General features: G+C 36.9%; 1 protein-coding gene across 5 annotated transcripts in view; it reads left to right on the top strand.

Annotated features, from left to right (window-relative positions):
* The window catches only part of PACSIN2 (protein kinase C and casein kinase substrate in neurons 2), a 65930-nt gene extending 46586 nt beyond the window's left edge, over window positions 1-19344 (top strand). For 2 of the 5 annotated variants that reach the window (XM_075161603.1, XM_075161614.1), the window contains exons 3-11: window positions 3019-3175; window positions 3930-4165; window positions 4864-5019; window positions 6118-6293; window positions 8170-8290; window positions 10447-10571; window positions 11261-11377; window positions 12343-12539; window positions 17501-19344. In XM_075161603.1, the coding sequence (XP_075017704.1) occupies window positions 3019-3175; window positions 3930-4165; window positions 4864-5019; window positions 6118-6293; window positions 8170-8290; window positions 10447-10571; window positions 11261-11377; window positions 12343-12539; window positions 17501-17613 (1398 nt within the window). In that variant the 3' untranslated portion in view covers window positions 17614-19344. Of the gene's footprint in view, window positions 1-2102; window positions 2220-3018; window positions 3176-3929; window positions 4166-4863; window positions 5020-6117; window positions 6294-8169; window positions 8291-10446; window positions 10572-11260; window positions 11378-12342; window positions 12540-17500 lie in introns of all 5 variants that reach the window. The other 3 variants (XM_075161645.1, XM_075161625.1, XM_075161635.1) reach the window with 3 other exon arrangements.
* The last annotated feature ends 2250 nt before the right edge of the window (window positions 19345-21594 follow it).

Genomic DNA, 21594 nt, shown 5'->3' with positions numbered 1-21594 from the left:
GCTCTGACTGAAACAAAGAAACACAGGGTTGGGTTTTTTTGGTTTGTTTTTTTTTTCCTGGTCAGTTGCTACAAATAAAATAATTCGTCATTTTTGTTTTAGCTCAAATACTTGTGAAGGGAAAGGGGGAAGTCTTGCAGAATGTTTGCAGTCTACCTCAGGAATTGGAGAAAATAGTCTTGAATAAAACAATGTATTAAGTCATGTTTTTCTTCTCCAGAATTCAGGGTGTCTTTGTTTTGTTTATAAGTTTTTAATTTAATTGTTTTAACTTATCTACAGTTAACCTAGCTGTTCCTTGGCTGCATAAAGACTAGAGTTCTTTTCCCTTTACTTGGCTCTGTGATCTAAATAGCTTGTGTTCTCATACGTCCAAGTCTGCCTCCTACAGTGGCAGACTGCACATTCCACTTCTAAAAAAAAATTGTCATTGCAGTGTCCATAACTTAAAATGCAATTTTTTTAATAAACCACCAGGTTTTTAAAATGTTAAATGCCAAGTATATAACTTATGTTCTGTGTGTCATGAAACACAGAAAAATGCTGTATTTCCAAAATTCTAGCATTCCTCATAGGGCATGAAATTTGAATGTGATGTCTAACATACTTTAAATTACTGTTTCATAAATCAAGTGAACTTTTTTTTTTGCTTGAAAATATTAGTATAAAAGACTTTCTTTGGAATACAAGTTTCTAGTATTGTAGGCTTGGTTCTTCTTTATACTGGTTCTAAAGTATGAAGCTAGTTCCTTCAGTCCTCCTGTGGAGAAGGAGGTAGTGTAGGTGAATTATCTGTGGTCTGCATGCAGCTCTTTAAAGGTGGCCTTATGTGATAATAGCAAGTGGACCATAATAGGTAAGCTAAATTCAGTCCTCTGAACACCTGCCTGAGATTTGGCAACTGCTAGATATTACCATGAGGTTAGAATTTGCTCAGACAACACAAAGTGAAAGCATAAAAAATACCATGAGGCAGCCAGCTCCCATTCTATATTAGCATTTAAAATGCTAATTTAATAGTGAAAATTTATGAAAGGAAATGTTTGTGCTAGAGATATAAATCCCTGGGCACATAACTGGAGACACAAATTGATGCTAATATAAGGCTTCAGTAGTTGTGCCAAGCTAGCATAACCTGTTTTAACAGTTTGCTTGGTTGTGAACCTACAGCTGGAGTAATTTTGAGCAGATGAATGATTTGTCCTTCCATTACAAAGGCTTTAGAAAGTATTCTTTAAGGTACTTAATTTTCTTATATAATGTATATTATATTTGTTAGTGTACAGTGTTTATTTGGAACTGCCTACTTCTCAATTTCTATTTCCCCTAAAAATGAGAGGTTGTTTTTCATACTTTCTTGCTAATAGATGAAATGTGTTTTCACATGGATGCATTGACTATGTTGATTTTTGGTGTCAGCTTCTTCGTGATGCTGATAGCTTCTCATCTTCAATTATATTGTGACTTATGTTTAAAGGCGGGGGGGGTGTGTGTACTTTTTTTCCCACATGATTTAGACAAATCAGTGACTGCTAATTAATGCTTTCCTTAGATGCTACCTACATTTCTTTGATCTGTTGAAATTGATCTAGTCCAAAACCAAAAACATGCCCAAATTAATGCTTTGAGGCCACTGTCTAAAGGAATTGGTTTTGTCCCGTCATTGATGGTTTCGATTCCCCCCCCCCCCCCCCCAGCTTTGATGAGAGTCCTAATGTATGTCTGTATTTATCAGCATAGTCACTTATTTTTCCAGCACTTAATACAGGTTTTTCTTCCCCTTTTAAGAGTATTTCCCTATATACTTTGGGGAGTTTTTCCTCAAGCAGATGGCTTGCACATACATCTGCTGACAAAGTTCTGAGTAAATGTGAACCTAAAAGTTGGATGATTTCCTGTATTTAAAATGTGAATTGGATAGGATTCAAATGTAAAAATTACAAACATGCTTTAAATATTTAAATGTTTAATCTACTGCCTTACCACTAATCTTTATTTTTTCAGTCAGGTGGTTAGGGCAGATAAGAAACTGACTGTGATATTTAATAGGCTGTGCAATTCTGTTAACCAAGTTCTTATGTCTTGTTTAATGTTTACAAAAGCCAACCTGAGTGACCTTGAAATCAGTGGAAAGAGTGACCTTGAAATCAGTGGAAATATTACTCTGGGAGCAGTATCAGGCTTTTTTCCCTTTCAGTCATCTGGATTGGTGATTCCATGTTAGTGTGTAAACAAAAATGAAAGGGGGGTGTTTAATTATATAATGGATTATCATTATATAGTGTGCATTTTTCTCCATATCCTTATCCTTTTGTAGCTTGTACATTGAGCAACTATGTTTTTTTCTTTAGAATTTGCAAGTTAATTCTAGGTATGGGAACTCCATGTCATTCCTATCAGTATCTTCCCACATTAAATTCTACAGTATACTTTTGAAATAGTTGCTATCTAGTTTGTCAGCAGTGAAGCACAGCTATAACAAACAGCACATCCAGTCTCTGCAGTATATATAGTAGTTGTGCTTTTTCCGTACTGCATTCTTAAAAAAACCTCTATTATTATGCTTGATAGAGGTGTTGCAATACTCCTTTGCATGTCTTTGCAGTTTTATTAATCCTGAAAGATTAAACACAGCATAAAATTGAGGCATTAGGTACTTAATAATAAGCATTGAAGGAGGAAGTAATGTATTTATGTTAAATATCTTGATTATCTAAAACATGACCAAGCAATAATAATGCAGAACAATTGTGATGACTGCCCATAATTACATTGCAGGACTAATAAAATATAATAAAGCTTTTAAAATTAATAACTTCTTTACAGGAGAACTTGTGGTCTTTGTGGTGGTGCTGCAGTTAGGTTTTAAGATTAATTGAAAAATACCTTATGCTATAGTTGATTAATTCCTGCTAGTAGATTATCTTGCTCCTAGGTAACAGAATTTGTGTTAATTAGAGGTGTATCTTGTTTTCAGAGCTTTCAAGCAGGAATTGTTAAGTATTTCTCTCTTTATAGGTTGGAAATTACAAGCGGACAGTAAAACGAATTGATGATGGTCACAGACTTTGCAATGATCTTATGAATTGTATTCATGAACGGGCACGAATAGAGAAGGTCTATGCTCAGCAGCTTACAGAATGGGCAAAAAGGTGGAAACAGCTTGTGGAAAAAGGTAATACATTCTGATTTTGAAGCCTGCAAACTTTCTCAAATGGAAAAAAATATTTCTGTATATCTTTGTTTTGGTAAGTACAAAGTAGAAATTTGGTACTTTTTAGCCTATAATGGAGTCTTTGCAAGAGGCTCAGTAATGTAACAAATGATCAAGCTTTTCTTGATCAAAAACAAACAAACAAAGCCCTGCTCCTTTGCTAGTTTGCTTGTTTCTTACTGAAGCAGATGCATCTTTTCTCCAGTGTTGTGGTATCCAAATAGATTCAGTTCTAGAGAACTGGCTGTTTCTAGGTAACTAATGGTATAAAACACAGTTTGAAAAGTGTATCTGAAAATAAAGGGGCAGTGGTTGGGGGGAAAGACTAGTAACAAAAGAGCTAGGCATTGCTCTAATGGAAGGCTAATCTCCTACCGTTTTAATATATTCTGAAATAGTTTGTCCTTTCCTCGTTATCTATGCTTCAAAAAGTATGTTGAGAAATTGAAGGCAATTCAAAGAGGAGCTAATAGGTGGAATACTGAGAATCATGGCACAGGGAGAAGGAGGCCAGACTAAATGAATATTATTTCTTCTGGTGTAAAAATTTGTAATATTCTAAATTCATCTGAAAAGAAACTGTTCCCTTTTCTAGGTTTGCATCAATATTGCTGTTTACAAGTGAATATAAATCAATAGCTTCAGGTAGTTTCTTGGGAATATAAGTTCCATGTGGGTGATGGTTACTGAGAATGACACTTTCTGTTGTGTTTAGGCCCACAGTATGGAACAGTAGAAAGGGCTTGGTGTGCTTTTATGTCAGAAGCTGAAAAAGTGAGTGAACTACATCTAGAAGTAAAAGGTTCACTGATGAATGAAGACTTTGAAAAAATCAAGAACTGGCAGAAGGAAGCCTTTCATAAGCAAATGATGGGAGGATTTAAGGAAACCAAAGAAGCAGAAGATGGATTTAGGAAAGCTCAGAAACCCTGGGCAAAAAAGCTGAAAGAGGTACAGCAGTAGATTATGTATTAGATATCCTGTGTTACAATATATTAATGTCTCAAATCTCTATAAGGGAGTAAACTCCCTATTCTCTCTGCTGGACCCTCCTTTCTCAAAAAGATCTCTTGCTTTCTGTCCTCTTTGGAAAATAAGTATTTTTCTCGTGGTCTCTCCTAATCTTGGTGACTTCAGTGAAAATCTGGAAAAAGTGGAATTTAAGCTATCATTTTAACAGTATCTGATTTCATGCATTTGAAAGTTACAAATTGCTCAAAGAAATGAGCAGGGGAAAAGCGTTTGTGGGTTTTTTCCCTGTCATGTTAACATTATTCTTAAATAACAGGTTTGTAGAAGAAGGGGAGCAGGAGAACATGGGCATGAGGAAAAAATGTTCTGTTGGGGACTTTCTGTAAACTTTTTCTTGAGTCTATTCCACACTTCTCTAAACTGTATGAGTGACATTTCTTGTATGGTGAGAGAATGCTGATTCATAAATACTACAATTATTTTCTTATGTTGATTCTTCTTCTATGTGTATTGTTCATTCCTTGGCCTAAATGAAAAAAATTCCAAAAAAAAGGAAGAATATCCTGAAACAAAACCTGACACTTTCTTCATTGCAACATGATTATAAGGCTAAAAAAATTCAGTTGATGGTTGTTGTATAAACTGTCCCAGATGCAAATAGTCAATCTACTTTGTAGGTGGAAGCTGCCAAGAAAGCATACCATGCAGCCTGCAAAGAGGAGAAACTGGCTATATCCAGAGAAACAAACAGCAAAGCTGATCCAGCACTAAATCCTGAACAACTTAAGAAATTACAAGACAAAGTGGAGAGAAGCAAACAAGATGTACTAAAGGTATATACTGTATGCTAACATACTGTTCATATGTAGTCTTTTTAACCTATAGCTTGTGCATATTTAAGCTTTTTTTCTTCCTGAATGTCCAGTGGACTGCAGCGCAGCTCACTTTCAGTTATGGTCCTGTAACAAAATTTAGAGTTTTCTCCAAAGTGTATGTTATTGCCAAGTTGTTCTCTGAAGAATGAATAATGTATTGCCTTTATTTCACATAAGTACTTTCAGCAGGGAACAAAGCAGAATAAGACAGTGAACTTCTAAATGAGTAGAACTGTCCTAGTAGTGAGGGTTGAGTTATTTCACTTAAGAGGCTGTGAGATAGGTGCTTAAAACTTGCTGACAACATCTAAACTTGTAGTCATTCTTGATGCAGAATGCATTTTTTTAAGAAAGTAAGCTGATATAATCCATTTAAATAAAAGTAAATACACTTTTGAAATGCCATTCTATTGCCCAGTTTGATTTATCTCTTTAGTGGGCTGCTACCAAGAGGCTTTTCTTGTGTCACTTTCTTCAGACATCTTTTCTCTTTGAGAATGCTATTCTGTGATCTGGAAGGCTGATGTTACATCGGGTGGGATCTTTTAATTCGTGTCTGTGGACTATTTCTGTAAATTAGCAGACAGAACCTCAGACTCTACACTAACTGAGCTCACAGCGTATGCAATTTGTGTTCACGGGGTTGTATACAATGTTTGGGTTTTTGGTCATAACTCACAGTGAACTATGTAAATTACTGAAGGAGAAAAGACAACACTTTGAAATTATTTGGAGATCTTTAAATAAGAGACCTGTGACTTGAAAGACTGCCTGCTCCGATTTACTCTGTGGCTCTTTTGGTTTTTATCTTTATTACATTAACATTTGTCATGGTTTCCGTTAAAAAGCCAGAGAAGAGGCTTAGAGCTTTATTGTAACTGTTCTGCAGTTTTGTTAAATAACTCTCATCATGACCTAATGTAGGTACAGTGGTCATGAAAAGAGAATGCAGTTTGGGAACTTCTGGTCTAAATCTTGGCCACTACTACATCGATAAGTCTGTTATGTAGTGTAGTAATAAAATATATTGCTAACGGTTTGTTTTTCCACCCCCAGACAAAAGAAAAGTATGAAAAATCACTGAAAGAATTAGATAATGCTACTCCTCAATATATGGAAAACATGGAGCAGGTATTTGAACAGTGTCAGCAGTTTGAGGAAAAACGCTTACGCTTCTTTCGAGAAGTGTTACTGGAAGTTCAGAAACACCTTGACTTATCTAATGTTGCAAGGTAAAACTGTGTAAGATTTCAAAATTAATGCTTAATACTTTTCAGTGAAAGGTAATCCATACTTCAAGTAGATCAGAGTTTGGAATCTGATTTGTTTCTAATGTTGGTTCAATTTGTTTAAAGTGTAAGTGAAAAAGCTTAATTCTTTGTTTTGTCTAAGATTAGCATCTATCCCTAACATTTGCTAGTTTTATTTAACACAGTGTTAAATGAACCAAGAAACCCTCATTCTTGTTGTATTTTTATAATCAAATGTGTGCCAGTTAGAAAGGATTCACAGCTTAGAATCAAAAAATGCTGGATCAAAGATTGGGAAGGGAGAGTTTTAGTGTATTATGTATCTTGCATGTTTATTGGCGAACAAACTAGAATTTATTAGTGTAAGACAGCATGAACTTTGTTGCGTAAACACATTTGTTGTTAAAATATTAGAGCTCAGTCTAAAGGAATTACCTTAACTAGGGGATAAATGTTAAAGATCCATTGGTTGACTGTTGCTGAACTCTTGTCCATCTTAATTTCAAAGTCTGCTCTTTGTACTGCAGTATGTATAAAGCATGTCTTGTACTTTGTTCTTTCTGCCTGGACCCTCCTCACTAAATTCCAAGAAATATAAACTTCTGCTAGGGAACTCAAATCGGAGCTCATGCACCTTATTTTGTCAGACTGTGTGGCATGTCATCAATTACTACAGGCCATTTTGATACGAAGCTACTTCAGTATGTCAGCAAGACTGGTTATAATGGTTTTGTTTTCTCTTGCGTTTGAGAAGACAGACACTGGAATACTTGCAGCAAATGCTGTAACACTAGTGGAATTTTACATCCCACTTGTAATAGCAGAGTTTCATGTGTGCTCTGGTCGGCACTTAAAGGAGAAAAGTGTGCTCCTGGCTGGCTGCTCATTTCTGTTCCCTCTTCTGCTAGTGACAAAACTCTTATGGTAGTCCAACCAGTGGAATTAAGGAGCTGATCAAGGTAACCTAGGGCAGGAAGAATCTCGTTTGGTTTTAACCCTGATCAGTGTCCCAGATAATTGGCTTGCTACGCAGTCATACAAATGTTAGTGCTGGCATAAGTGAAGGGGGTGACATAGGGGCAGGAACAAATACAGAGCAAGCCATAGGTAAGGGCAAGGTGACTTATTTTAGCATCCTTATCATTTTGGGTTGCTTCAAAGTTCTTATGGAACGGCTGTGGAAGACAGGTTCTTTTTACTCTCAGAGTAGATAGATAGTTAGGATTGCTGCCCATCTGAATTCAGTTTAATCAGGTTGAAAGAAACTACAGAATAGAAATAAATGAGAAATAGTTAACTTTAAAGGGCAAGGTTGGGGGAAGACTACAGAAGATGACCAAGTGGAGAGGCAATTATTTCCTTTTAAGACACTTACGAGGTTCAGGAGTGGTGTCTTGTGGTATGTTAATAAGGTGCAAATAAAGAAAAGAACTATTAGGACAAAACTAGGGAGTTTTCACAGAATGCTATGGACTTATCACAAAAAAAGTTTCTACTGTCTTGTAGACAAGCTTTTAAATTCAAGAAGCTTCAAGGTTGGCATTCAGTAATTTAAATACATTCCTATGTAAATCCTACATTTAATATCAGCCAATTAAATTACTTTACACAAGAGTCAATTCTAAAATCTGGCAAATAAGGACTTTATGTTTTTGTGAACTTTCAGCAAGCTTACTTGTTAGACTACTCTTCCTTTTTTACAGGCAGTTAATAGGTCTCAGATTTTTTAAAAGTCTCTCTTGCTGTAAGTTTTTTCAATACTATTGTGAACTTTGAAATATTCTTTTTTAAATCTGACTAGGGGATTTGCCGTGTTTCTAAATATTACTTTAAATTTGAAGACAAATTTGTTTTGCAGTTACAAAAATATCTACCGTGAACTGGAACAGAATATCAAAACAGCAGATGCTGTTGAAGACTTGCGATGGTTTAGAGCTAATCAAGGTCCAGGGATGTCAATGAATTGGCCTCAGTTTGAGGTAAGGTCAGAGTACTTAAAACTCAGACTTGTTTTGTCTATTTTTTCCTCTTTGCTTTTTGTCATATTCCTTTCTGGTGTAACTCTTAAATTCAGGCTTCCAGCAGTGAATTTTTAGTTTTATAAGTCATAGTAGTTTTCTTTTCTTGATTTCCATTGGGTTCTCCTCATCCCCCAACTTTTGGAGGTGATTATATCAGGCACCTATTTAAAGAGAAAAGGGTTAAACAGAAAACTCTATAGTGATTTTTTTTTTTTAAGCTAAAGTCATTACTGAAGTCATTAGTAAGCCATGGTTTAGTTGATAGACCTCTGACACCTGTGTATGTTATCCTATATGTTTTACTTCTCCCCTTTGGTGTCAGACTTCAATTTGAATCTCCTTGCTGTTAGCGGGTAGTTATAGTCTAGGCAGCAAAGACTTCGAAAAAGTTTGAACTAAATACTTCAATCAGTCTTGAAAATTGGTATTTATAAGTCTTAACTAGTTTTTTCAATACTGTTATATTAAAAAATGTTCCACCTTTAACCACTTGGTAATTTTATTGCTGAATGCCATCTTCAGAAGAAAGGAGTTTTTTAAGTAGTGTTCTGCTAACCTAGCCTACAAGAAACAAGTGCCAAAATGGATCAGTGCAGATCATACTACCAGAGTATCAAATAGCTGGAATTGGGATGAGTTTGTTTGACCAGAATCATGGGTTTAGTTGAAATAATTTCTAGGCATTAAATTAATGGAGTGGAAGCATCAGCTCTGGAATGTTCACTGTTCCCTTATTAACCATAATGGAAAATATCACTTGTTTTTAAAATATTGAGTAACTTTAGATTAGAAGGTTTGAGGAAGAAAACTCATAATAGTACTGCAGAATTTCTTTGCCTGAAACACTGAACTACAGTTACTTCTGTGTGGGGAAGTTACCATCCTTTTTCATAAGCATTATAATTAACAGATTAAATACTGTTGTTACTATTTTTCTAATCAAGTTTTTTCTCATTTACATGCTACAAGGATGACGTAAGTAAAAAAAAAAGTCATGATCAAATGAATATGAAATTGCATTATAAACTGCAAATATGCTTAGGTCAGTGGTCTTTAAACTATGGTAACTCAGAAATCCAATATGTATTTATACAAAGTTAAAATACTGAGGTATCTCTGAAAAGTTGGCCAGAAATCACTTAAGACTGACTGACTGTGGTACATGTATAAACCAGTAGTAATAGCAACTCGCAAAATCTTTGTTTCCTGTTAAAAATACTTATCTTGATTTGCTATACAAAAGATAGCATTTATCTCCTGACTTTTTTTTACCTTTAAGGCTTCTGAGATGAAACATGTCTCAGCATAGGATATTTGTTGGTATCCAGTTTGTTCTCCGTTGGTTCCTGCTTTATATCAGTACGCAGCTTAGTTTGACTTGATAGGTAGAAGTTGTGTTTAGGTCTCATCATGCCTGTCCATCTGCCTTCTGAAACATCTGAATGGTTCAAAACATCAAGGAGAAGATACTTTACAAACGGCATCATGAGTCTTGTTAACAGTTGTGTTGATTTGAGCCTTAACTCTTATGGATAGCTTTTAAGGACAATAAATTTCACTAAATCTAGAGGAAGTACCTTAAGGGCTCAAATCTTAGGGACAGGAGAAGTGATATACAATGAGTTTAAAAATTAGCTGCTTCGTAGGTCATTTTTGGAGCACTTCTTGAGAAGTAAGCCTGGTCTTAAATTAGATTCTAATACCTTTATAAATTAAATGTAAGGTTTACCTTTTAAAGCCAGATGTCTTGGAATTATTTGAAATAGTGGGCCCTCTCAGTACAACTTTTAAAGAGCTGCATTGGCCAACTCCTTTGATTTCTTCAGTTGTCTGCCAGATGTCTGGTATTTTAAGTCTTTTTAAGGTGTTCAGAATACTAAGCAGAGAAGCACAGGTAACCTTGGGATTTTGCGAGTAGCACAGATACCTGTTTGCATTGCTAAGGTAGGAGCTAGATGAGAACTGTAACTGAAACATTTAGAGTAACTTATCTTTTTAATAATTATTTGTACTGTAGTAGGTATAGGTGTGTGTTCCATAACTCAGTCTGAAAATTAAATGTGATAATTACTTGTTCAATAAATTTCTCAATCACGTTTTGCATTCATTGATAGGAGTGGTCTGCAGATCTGAATCGCACTCTCAGTAGAAGAGAAAAGAAAAAGGCTTCTGATGGAGTGACTCTGACTGGTATTAATCAGACAGGAGATCAAGTTTCACAGCCTAACAAACATAGCAGGTAATTTTTTTCATGCCTAAAAAGACTAATTGGAAAGGATTGTTATCTTCAAGTACACTAAGCTCTACGGGATCAACAAGTCACTGTGCAACCAATGTTAATTATCTGTGAGCATTTTTAGTGATGTGTTTCGGCAGCTCACAAAATATTTTGGGAATTATTCTCCATTTTACAGTCCTTTTTCCATTGGGAATTAAAAGAAACCAAACTTCATGAGAAACTGAACTTTCTGTAGCTAATCTGGTAATTAGTCTGTGGCTATCTTCCCATCTCTAGAAATAACAATAATAATCTCTAGAAATTACAATAATACTTTGAAATCTTAGCTTGCAAAATGTTTAGTCACTTCAGAATTCCGGATGTGATTAATACAAAACTGCTAACATCAGCTGCTTTAGAAAGGAATGAAACTGGCTAGAAAAATCATGCTGCCTTTTATTGCAGGCAGTAAGAAAAAGAAATTATGGTCCACAAAGGATATTCTAATCCTGGAGGAATGTATCGTATGTGAGACTTTCTGAACTTTCTTGGGTCTTACGCTACACTTGATAGATGTTTGGGTTTTGTTTGTTTGGGTTCTTTTGGCTGGAGAAGGGGTCTGCTAAGAAACTGCTTAGTAGGACACCAATGACAGCGTTCTACTCTTAAACAGATAGGGTCGCCATAATGCTCTTTCTTTTCCAAATTAGCAGTCTTAGTGTCCAGAGTAACACAGTGCAGTCAGTACAATCAAGTTACAATCCCTTTGAAGATGAAGAAGATACTGGGAGTACTGTCAGTGAAAAGGAGGACAATAAGATCAAAAAGTTGGTGAAATGTTGTTTTTTAATTGTTTTCACACTTGCACTTTCTCTGTCCAGGGTTTTCTGTTTTTGGTTTCTATAACACTATATTGGTCAGTGCATGAAGTCCTTTTAAGCAGCTATGTAAGCAACACTGTAACCTAACTTGTCTTTCCTAACAGATGCCATATCTGTTGCCTTATCTTTGGTGTGAAACTAGTGGGGTTATTGGCAGTTGCTAACAGAACTGCTGTTGCTTTTTTCCTTCCTTTACCAGTCCTAAAAATGTTAAATCTGATGGATTCTTCTAGTGAAACTGCTTCTGGAGCTTTCCTGCTCTGCTCTGTGTGTTATCGCTGAGTAAATCTGCTTTTACAATCACTTTCTTTTTATTTAGGACCTTCTCAAAGAGCTGCCTGTTACTTCAGTACACACACTAGGGATGTTATACCACTCTCTTAAATGGCATGTGCATGCTCAACAGTGAACTTTTCTTTAAATGGTCAAGTTGTTGCAGTATAATGAAGTTTCTTTATTGGTGGATTGCAACATACAAAAAGTGTTGAAAGCTATTGTGGAGGTGCATAGAGATTTGGGAGGAAGATTCTGCAAAGCAATTTAAATGTTTTATCCTAAACCAGATAATTCCTCTCATCTACTACGTGCATACCTTTTACCTTTCTAGTGTAAATAATCCCATGGATTATATAGATTTCTGAATAGAGAAGTTTTTGGAGTTTGTGGCGAGATTGTCTTTGATATCTTTTTTCTTTTGCCTCTTTCTAACTTTGTAAATGTATTGCAAGAATGCTTTTTGTGTTTGAATGAGGCATTGTTAGCTAAAGAGAGGTGAGAAGATACCAGAAACAAAGTTTCAAAACTGGGCCTTAGAGTGGAGTTTAAGCTTAATTAGGGGAACTGATATCTTAGTGGTATTTCTAGTCTCCTATTTTGAGAGCAGAAAAGAATAATTTAAAAATTGTTTTCAGTGTTAGCAGCTATGAAAAAAACCAAAGCTATCCTACAGATTGGTCTGATGAAGAGTCCAACAATCCCTTCTCTTCCACTGATGCAAATGGAGACACCAATCCATTTGATGAAGATACCTCTCCTGCAATGGAGGTGAGAGTACGTGCACTCTATGACTATGAGGGCCAAGAGCAAGATGAACTCAGCTTTAAAGCTGGTAAGTTTACAGTATTCACTTAAAATATTTATCAAAAGGAGAAAGGGGAGGGAAGAGTTCTTCTCTTCAGCTTTTGTTTTCTGAAGTCTCCTGTTTCTCTGAATGTGTAACTCCACTTACAGGATCCTATCTAACTCTCGCCCCTTCTAATAGTGCTTCTTAGTATCCCCTGTTTGGAAGCACTGACTTCTAATCTGTTTGGAATGTGTTGGGAGGCATCTGTTTGGGATATTCCTTTCTTACCATCTTGTGTTAAATAAAGTGTGCTGCAGAACTGATAATCCTATGTCCTTTTCTTAGTTGGTGACAGTAACAGCTGCCACTTTTAGCTGTCTAGAAATGCCAACCCTACAAAGTTTGTTGTTTTTTTTAAAGGAAAAGACTACAGCAAAGTCTTAAAACAATATCTAATCAACTGATATTTTTTCTGTTTAAACTGGAAGCATCCCGTTGGTCTCCAACTTCCTACAGTGCTAACTTTTCAAAGTTGAAAACTTAGCCATGGACAGATAATTTTTTTCCTCTCTCTTTCCATCCCCCTTCAGTGTATGTTAAGCACAGTAACTGTCTTTACCTGTTTTTTTCGTCTTGCATTATATTAGGGTACACTTACTATACATCTCCCTTCTTAGGATGTTGTATTTCCCTTGAGCCATAAACCTTGTTCCTTTTTTACCTCACTTCTGTAGGAGTTGAGAGAACAGAATAGAGGCAACTGACAGGAGAAACCCGTGCCACAGTATGTTTCCACACATACAAAGTTGGCGCAAGGCTACATGCCGTGGATGCTGCTGCCTCCAGTTTGTCTGGGCTAGTTCTACCAGCCGTTGTGTGCTGAGGGGAGTGCCTGGGCAGTTTACCCAGTCCCCGAAGTAGGAGACTTGAAGTTTTTCACGATCTGGCCAGCCCGGAGGCAGCACCCTGTCCATGCCTTTGGAGCTCTAATTTCAGCCAATTGTTCTACTGTCTTGCCCAGAATTGCACATGAAAAGTTTACCAACCAGGAATTCCAGACCAAGATTGCATGAGTAGTTTAGCAAAAGCAAACAGAACTTCGGTTTGTGAAAATGAGATAGGCAATCTCACTGATCTTGTCTCTTTTCCTGTTTGCTTGTCATTTACTCCCTTCTCCTGTAATGACTGACTTAGTTGTAGAGCAAAAACAGGATTCAAGTGTTGAAAGAAAGTTTGAGAAAACTTTTGGTTCTACTTCCCTTTCAGCTGGGGTTCATAAGAAGTATGCTACTTCTACACCATCTACAGTGGGTCTTAGACGGACGTTATGGCTTGAAGTTAATATAGTAAACAAGTCAATGATGTAGCTAATCATTGAACTGCTAGACTTCTATTCTGCTATGGAGAAAGGTGGTGCTCAGAACAGTGTATTTCCAGGTCATATTCTAAATGCAGTTTGCGTTTTTTAAACCAAAAAGCCCTACAACTCAGGTGGTGGTGCTCCTACCTTTCACTCGCCTGCCTCCTTTTTTAGTAGTGAAACTCTATACACCTGACTCTTCTTCTTTGTAGACAAGTATTGAAGGCTTCCAGAGAGAAGGAATAAGTTGGTTTGTCCATTAACTTTGCTGAATTGTGCCCTGACAGAATGACAGTAGTAACAAAACATCTGGAGCTTTCTCTGGAATGCCAGCAGCTAAAATTATTCTTCATTCTGTAGACTTTAACTGCTCCTTTTTTCTCAGCAAGGGATGGAAGTGTGCTAATCCTTTTGAAATATATGTATTGTGCCTGTCAAGCAACAGGATGGCATTCCAAGGGTTTGCAGTAACGAGCCTTTCAGTGGCAAAACTATGCAATGTTTATACACACAGATGTAATGGTTAAATACAAAGTTAGGCATTCTGTGTGTTAGTACCAGTGGTGTGACTTGCATTAAACTATTTGAACCAAGTGGTTCTCAGTGTGAGGTCTGTAGAAATACAGTACAAGAAGTATGAAATGTAAAAGATGTATCTAGGCTTAACTTAAAAATAGATTAATTCCTTTGAAGGAAGAGCATTAAAGTATGTTTTAACACCAAATTATACGATTGTATAAATCATAGGAAAGGGATCACATGCTAGACTGTGAATCCCCTTACAGAAGCTGAACTATAGAATGGCTACAGTCAAACTTAAGTTTTTGGCAGAAGTATTGGTGTGACTAGGTTTACACTAAACATACAAAAGGCTAAGCAAAAAAATTCACCAGCTCATGCAGGAGCCAATTCAAAACGTACTTGCTCCTGTGCTCCTATGTAGACTATGCCTAGACTCCGAAGCAGCTGTCAGCAGTGGATTAATGCATTTTAGGGATCTGTTTAAATGTACATGGATATTCTCAGATAGAATTGCCTTGGATATTCAAAGAATTTGCCTACAAAGCTTTTGTGATCACTTCTAGGTACGTGCTGTAGTGTATGTGCTTTGTATAGGGTCCATAAAATGTACTTTAATACATGAAACTCCTTTTTATTAGTGGAATACTTTATACATCTGTCTTTTTTTCTTGGCAAACAACTGTGGGAGGCTTCCAAAGAGGAAGAATAACTTTATTTATTCATATCTTATGAGAGGTTTTATAATCGTGTAGTAGGATGGGACACAAGCATCTACCATATGTCTAGCTCACCCTACTGTGTCTCTGCCATGGCTGAGAATAAATATCTACAGTAAATGTAGACCATGCAACGTTGTCAACACGTGTTATTGTATATGCTATCTTTATCGTAGTTGTTAAAGGCTGTTTTCGTTGTAACTGTTGTGCAGATGACACTTAAAAGTGGTAATATTTTCATAGACCTCCAAGATCACTGAGTTTCCAAGTCCTAGCTATTAATACAACTGCATTGGGGCTTACTGTTAATGCTTACTGTTAATGTGGCTTTGATAGTCATTGTTTTCACTCTTTATTAAAATACATTTCGTAGAAGTGGCAGGAAAGCTTGAATTTGTATACTGTCATTCTGCAGTCTGTCTTCACTAGAAATGGTGAAAAAAATTTTAAAATGTCGCCATAAGCCAAGTACAATCCATAGTGCCAGACATTTGTTCATAACATTCTTTTATTAGTTATCTGGTAAACTTACAAACTAGAGGAGATGAGGCTTTAACCTTTTTTAGCTAATGGAGGAGCTATAGAAGATACATGTCTGAGAAGATTTAATATGAAGCTTGTCCATTTCTACTAATGAATTGATAGTCCGTAGGCTAGTTTTTGTTCTCCTAAGTGATACCAAGACTGTATATTTATAGCCATTTGGGACTGCATTAAGTGGTTAATATCTTCAGCATTGTCCTGGTTTCAGCTGGGAGAGGGTTAATTTTCTTCCTAGTAGCTGGTATAGTGCTATGTTTTGGATTTAATATGAGAATAATGCTGATAGCAACAACTAAAGCATCAGTGTGTTAAGTAGTGCTTACGCTAGTCAAGGACTTTTCAGCTTCCTGTGCTCTGCCAGGTGCACAAGAAGCTGGGAGGGAGCACAGCCAGGACAGCTAATCCAACTGGCCAATGGGGTATTCCATACCATATGACGTCATGCTCACTATATAAACTAGGAGGCGTGGTCCAGGAAGTAGCGATTGCTGCTCGGGGACTGGTTGGGCATCAGTTGTGGGTGGTGAGCAATTGCATTGTGCATCACTCATTTTGTATATTCTATCATCATTATTATTCTTACTATTATTATTTTCCCTTCCTTTTCTGTTCTGTTAAATTGTCTTTATTGCAATCCACAATTTTTTTTTTTTTTTTTTTTCTGTTCTCTCCCCCATCCTACTTGGGGTGGGGGGGAGAGGGGGGGTGAGCAAGTGGCTGTGTAGTGTTTGGCTGCCTGCTGGGTTAAACCACAACAAGCATGTATTTCCTATTGCTAACTAAGATGAAACACAAATCAGTTTTATCAAGGGAAATAATTTGACACAAATAAGTTGTACATGAGGAAATAATTGTTACTTAGTCTGGCCTTTTTAGCCTGGCTGAGGTGGACATTCATTTGCTCATTTTGGAGTCTGCGGACTCTCTAATGCTGAAGTATTTCCTGAGGATGTAGAGGATTAGATGTGAATGATAGTCAAAACAAGGTTATGTTATCTTTCATAAATAAAGGTTATGTATAGTTCATAAATGTCTGAATAGATAATTAGTGTCAGCTTTTGCTGTGTAAGTTAGCAAGCAAATTCTTAGTTATTTTTTCTGGAGCTACCACATCATTTTCCAGCAGTATAAAGCTAGAGCAATAAAAGGGAAAGTTAAATCCCAATCCTCATATTTCTTAAAAAGATGAGGAAAGGAGAGAGAAAGATAGTAACGAAGTGTAAGGTATAAGATTCTTTTAAATCTTTCTGCATCACAATCTAGTAGTGGTATATTGAAAAGCTGCAAGTATAATTCAAGAGAATTTTACTGCCATGTCTTAATGTTTGTAGCATTTTCCTCCTTATGTTCCACAAACTCTTAGAAGAGTATATATTGACAGTAAGCCTAATGAAACATTTATTTCACTTGCACTGACATTTTGTTGAGGGCCAAAAATGTAGGATTATTCTGCTTGCTTAGAGGTAGTTGTACTATCCACAACTATCTTTGTTCACAACCTTTAGATATAAAGCAGTCCTTGATCTTATAGTGAAATAACATGTATATAACTTGAAAAGTTTGCGTTCTTTATTGTGCTTTAAAAAAATGCTATGACCTTTTTGAAATGCCATCAATGTAATGTTTTAGTTTCAAAGTAGCTTGCTTCTTCCTATTATCTCGAAACTGGGGGCCTTTCGTCCCATATGTAAATCTCTAAGTGGTATTCTTAGTATCAGAAGCATGAAGAACATAGAAGGGAGGCTTTCTACTGGGGCCCAGGGTGGGCAGGGGAAGAAAAACGGACATGTAGATAACTGTCATATTATCTTCCTGTTGTTACTTAAAAGGATACGGCTTGTTAACAATGTTCCTTCTTTTTGCAGGGGATGAGTTAACTAAAATGGAGAATGAAGATGAGCAGGGTTGGTGTAAAGGACGTCTGGACAATGGACAAGTTGGTTTATACCCAGCAAACTACGTAGAACCAATCCAGTGACAAAAGACAAAGTTAATACAGAAGTGTTACAAAAGCTCTGTAGGCCTGTACAGTATATATTTAAAGCGAGGGGAAGCTGAATGATGTATAGAGTGTATATATTTTAATGAAAAGGCGAGAGCTTGATACTGAAATCATGGTGATTTAAAGACAAAAGTTTGAACTAATAATCTGACGTTGTTTTCACAACTTGTGCACAATGCAAAGGAAAGGGGTTAGGTTGAAAAAATAGTACGATAGGAAAAATACTTTTAAAGCTTTTTCTTCCCACATGGTCTGTTATTGTGACTCCTGAACATTTTTGCATTTTCTATGCTTGTGCCTCATCCTACCTTAGGTATGTGGCTTACGCGCAATTTTGTTTAATCAGTTATTTTAAGTGACCTTCAGTAACTTGCAACTTGAATTTTAAAGATCATTATAGTTAATTTTCTATTTGTTCTTAGTGATGTCTGAAAGATGCAGTATTTTTTTATTTAAATGCTATGTAGTTAAGCACCTTTTTGTATGCTTAGATTTACCAATTAATACTTAAATTATGACATAGATTTAGTCACCAGTTGACTGAATGAAAACTCTTTCCATGTTGTAGTAATCTTTCTATGTTGTCAGCATGGCTTGAAGTTGTAAAACAAATCCTGTATTTAATAAATATCTGTTACAGAAGGTTATTTGTAGCAGAGATATCTGCAGGTGTCATGGGTTGGGATTCTATTATGAATGTTGTTTACATGGTTTGACACTTAAGCTAAGAGTTTTCCATCTAGATCTTAAATGGCACTCGAAAGAAAGATTAAATTATGCATAAGCCCCAGAATAGTAGCTATTTCCAGCACACATTTGCAGGAAAAAGAAAATAATGTCCTTTAAACTGCTAATGATTTTTGGGTGATTTGAAGTCTGTGAAGACTAATTTTTTGAACAGAGAAGACTGTAAAATAGACTAAATGCTTTTTATTAAGAGCCTATCTATGTTGTGTATATGTACATATAATTTGATATTCCGAAATATAAAGAGCATGGCTATTAGTTATCAAGCCTTTTCATGTCAATAAGATTTAGACTGTTTTAAGAGTTTAAATTATAGGTATATTTAAATCTGCTTTCCTGCCATATTCATTACTGTACCATAGATAAAGTATTCTGTGATTAGATTTTTCAGCAGTACAGTAAATACACTAACATACTCAAAATCAGTATTTGTGGATAAATTTGTGGGTCAAAATATAAACTAGCTTTAGTCCTTACATGGATTATTGTAGCAGAACACTGTAAAATCTACATTTGTTTGCAGTTACAACTCGGTCACCTGTAATCGTGCCAAATAGTATGCATTTGTGACATTTAAAACTGGGTTGTAAAATTACAGCAGATCTGTGTTTAAAAAAACTCCTAAGTATCAGGTAAGTAGATACGCTATGTTAGGAAGCTACACACTGTAATGAAGCTAACAAATCTATTTTGAGGTAACTATAAAACACTGTCGGTAGTCTTGGACTTTATTGTTTGTTTTTTGAGCTTATAGATACATTTAGTCATCATTTTCAATGAATCAAAATGTGCAAGCTTAGAAGGTGGATGTATGTATGTGTCTGTCAAGGAAAACTTATCAACATAATTGTTCATCCACAAGATGGTTACTAAAATTGTCAGGAATTACTGGTTTGGGTCTCTGTATTGTAAAATATTTTAGAAAACAATAAAATCTGTTAATCTCTTAAATACACAGAATGCACCTCTTACTATTTCAATGTATGTGAAAATACTCTTATGAAGCAAATAGTTTGTGCATTTCATTGCAATTCATGGTGACAAAATCTGCATTGTCTAAAAGAGCCGAAAAGAGAAGTACGACATTAGTGACATTGTGCTGTTAACAAAAAAGGGGAGGTGCAGTACACAGGGGCTCTTGGCAAGGCATTCCAGCAAAATGTTTATGCAAGAAGAGGAGACCATGTCTTTTATGGGTATGCAAACTCTACTGTGATGCTGCTTTCTGTGGTATAGTCAAGTCTGATACAGCTTGGATTTTTTTTATAGTATCTGAATCTTTTCTGCCTTTTGTGAGAGTTTTCTTGTTGACTGGCAGTGATTAATGTAGTAGTGTTTGTGATGGCTAGCTGAAAGTTTTATCTCGTCTTCCCCACCAATACTGCATCTTTTAATCTAAATAAAGTACTAGTTTTTTATGCTGGATGTCCAATTTGGTGAACGTACCATGGAATCCAAGTGGGAGGGACCAAGGGAGGTCTCTAGTCCAGTGTCCTATTTAAAGCACAGTCAACTCTGCATTCAGACCAGGTTGCTCACACCTTTGGGCAAGTCTGTGGAAAACTTCCAAAGACTGATTTCATAACCTCTCTGTTCAAACTGTTAACATGCTTAATTATAATATTTTTCCCCATTTTATTTGCAGTTAGAACCTGCCTTGTTGCAATTTATGACCATTGTCTGTCATTCTGCTGTGCTTGGATGGAGCCTGGCTCTGTCGTTTTAATGGCTTCCTTGTAGGTGCTGGAAGGCTGCTGCTGGGACCCCCAGAGTAATCTCTTCTCCAGGCTGAACAAGCCCCATTCCCTCAGCTTCTCCTCACAGAGCAAGTGCTCCATCCCCCTGATGTCCCTCCACTGTACTTGCTCAAGGATCTTGTACTGAGTGCGGGTAGGGAGGGTGTCCAAAACTGGAGAAAGTCTTCCATCATACTGAGTAGCAGAAGCTAATGGAAAACTTACAAACATTTAAAATATAACGAAGTATTTTTAAGAAGTTATTTGACTGCTAACAAACAAGTATAAACAATAGGCCATTTTAAGTGCTTGAAACTCTTGTTATACTTCATTTCAATGAGAACTTTGGGAAACAGCCTTGGATTTGGTCAAATGAAAATGACTAGTTTCGTCCTCATTTTGAATGGATAGCTATTTACCTTGCACAGATGAATTCAATTGAGAATTTTGCTTTAAGAACATTAATCTTATCTGATTATCTAGTATATAGAGTTTGAATATACTCATCATAGCCAAATTTAGAATGAGAATGCAAGGGACTTTGTGAGGCTACCTAGCCCAGCCAGGAGACCCCAAAGCAGGCCCAGTTAGAGCAGGTTGTTCGGGGCTTGTCGAGCTGAGTCTTGAACATCTCCAAGGATGAAGAGTCCACCACCTCTCTGGGCAACCTGTTTTAGTCATTCATCACTTTCACCGTGAGGAATTTTTTTCTTATATGTATCAGAATTTCTTGTGTTTCCTTTTGCACTTCGCTTGTGCACCTTTAAGAGTCTGGCACCATCTTCTCTACACTTTTCCATTAGGTAGCTTTAGCCTGCTGGCCACACTCTTGCTAATACAGCCTGGTGTGCTGTGGGCCACCTTTGCTGCCCAGAGGAAAAGGACCTGGCGGTGCTGGTTGACAGCCAGCTGAATATGAGCCGGCAGTGTGCCCAGGTGGTCAAGAAGGCCAACGGCATCCTGGCCTGTATCAGAAATAGTGTGGCCAGCAGGAGCAGGGAGGTGATCGTGCCCCTGTACTTGGCACTGGTGAGGCCGCACCTCGAATACTGTGTTCAGTTTTGGGCCCCTCACTACAAGAAGGACATTGAGGTGCTGGAGCGTGTCCAGAGAAGGGCAACGAAGCTGGTGAAGGGTCTGGAGGACAAGTCTTATGAGGAGCGGCTGAGGGAACTGGGGTTGTTTAGCCTGGAGAAGAGGAGGCTGAGGGGAGACCTCATCGCACTCTACAACTACCTCGAAGGAGGCTGTAGCGAGGTGGGTGTTGGTCTCTTCTCCCAAGTAACTAGCGGTAGGACGAGAGGAAATGGTCTCACATTGCGCCAAGGGAGGTTTAGATTGGACATTAGGAGAAATTTCTTTACTGCAAGAGTGGTCAAGCCTTGGAACAGGCTGCCCAGGGAAGTGGTTGAGTCACCATCCCTGGAAGTATTTAAAAGACGTGTAGATGAGGCGCTTAGGGACATGGTTTAGT

Source organism: Calonectris borealis, chromosome 1 (genome assembly GCF_964195595.1).
Source record: "Calonectris borealis chromosome 1, bCalBor7.hap1.2, whole genome shotgun sequence".
Lineage (NCBI taxonomy): Eukaryota > Metazoa > Chordata > Aves > Procellariiformes > Procellariidae > Calonectris > Calonectris borealis.
This window is presented reverse-complemented; position numbering and strand designations above follow the sequence as displayed.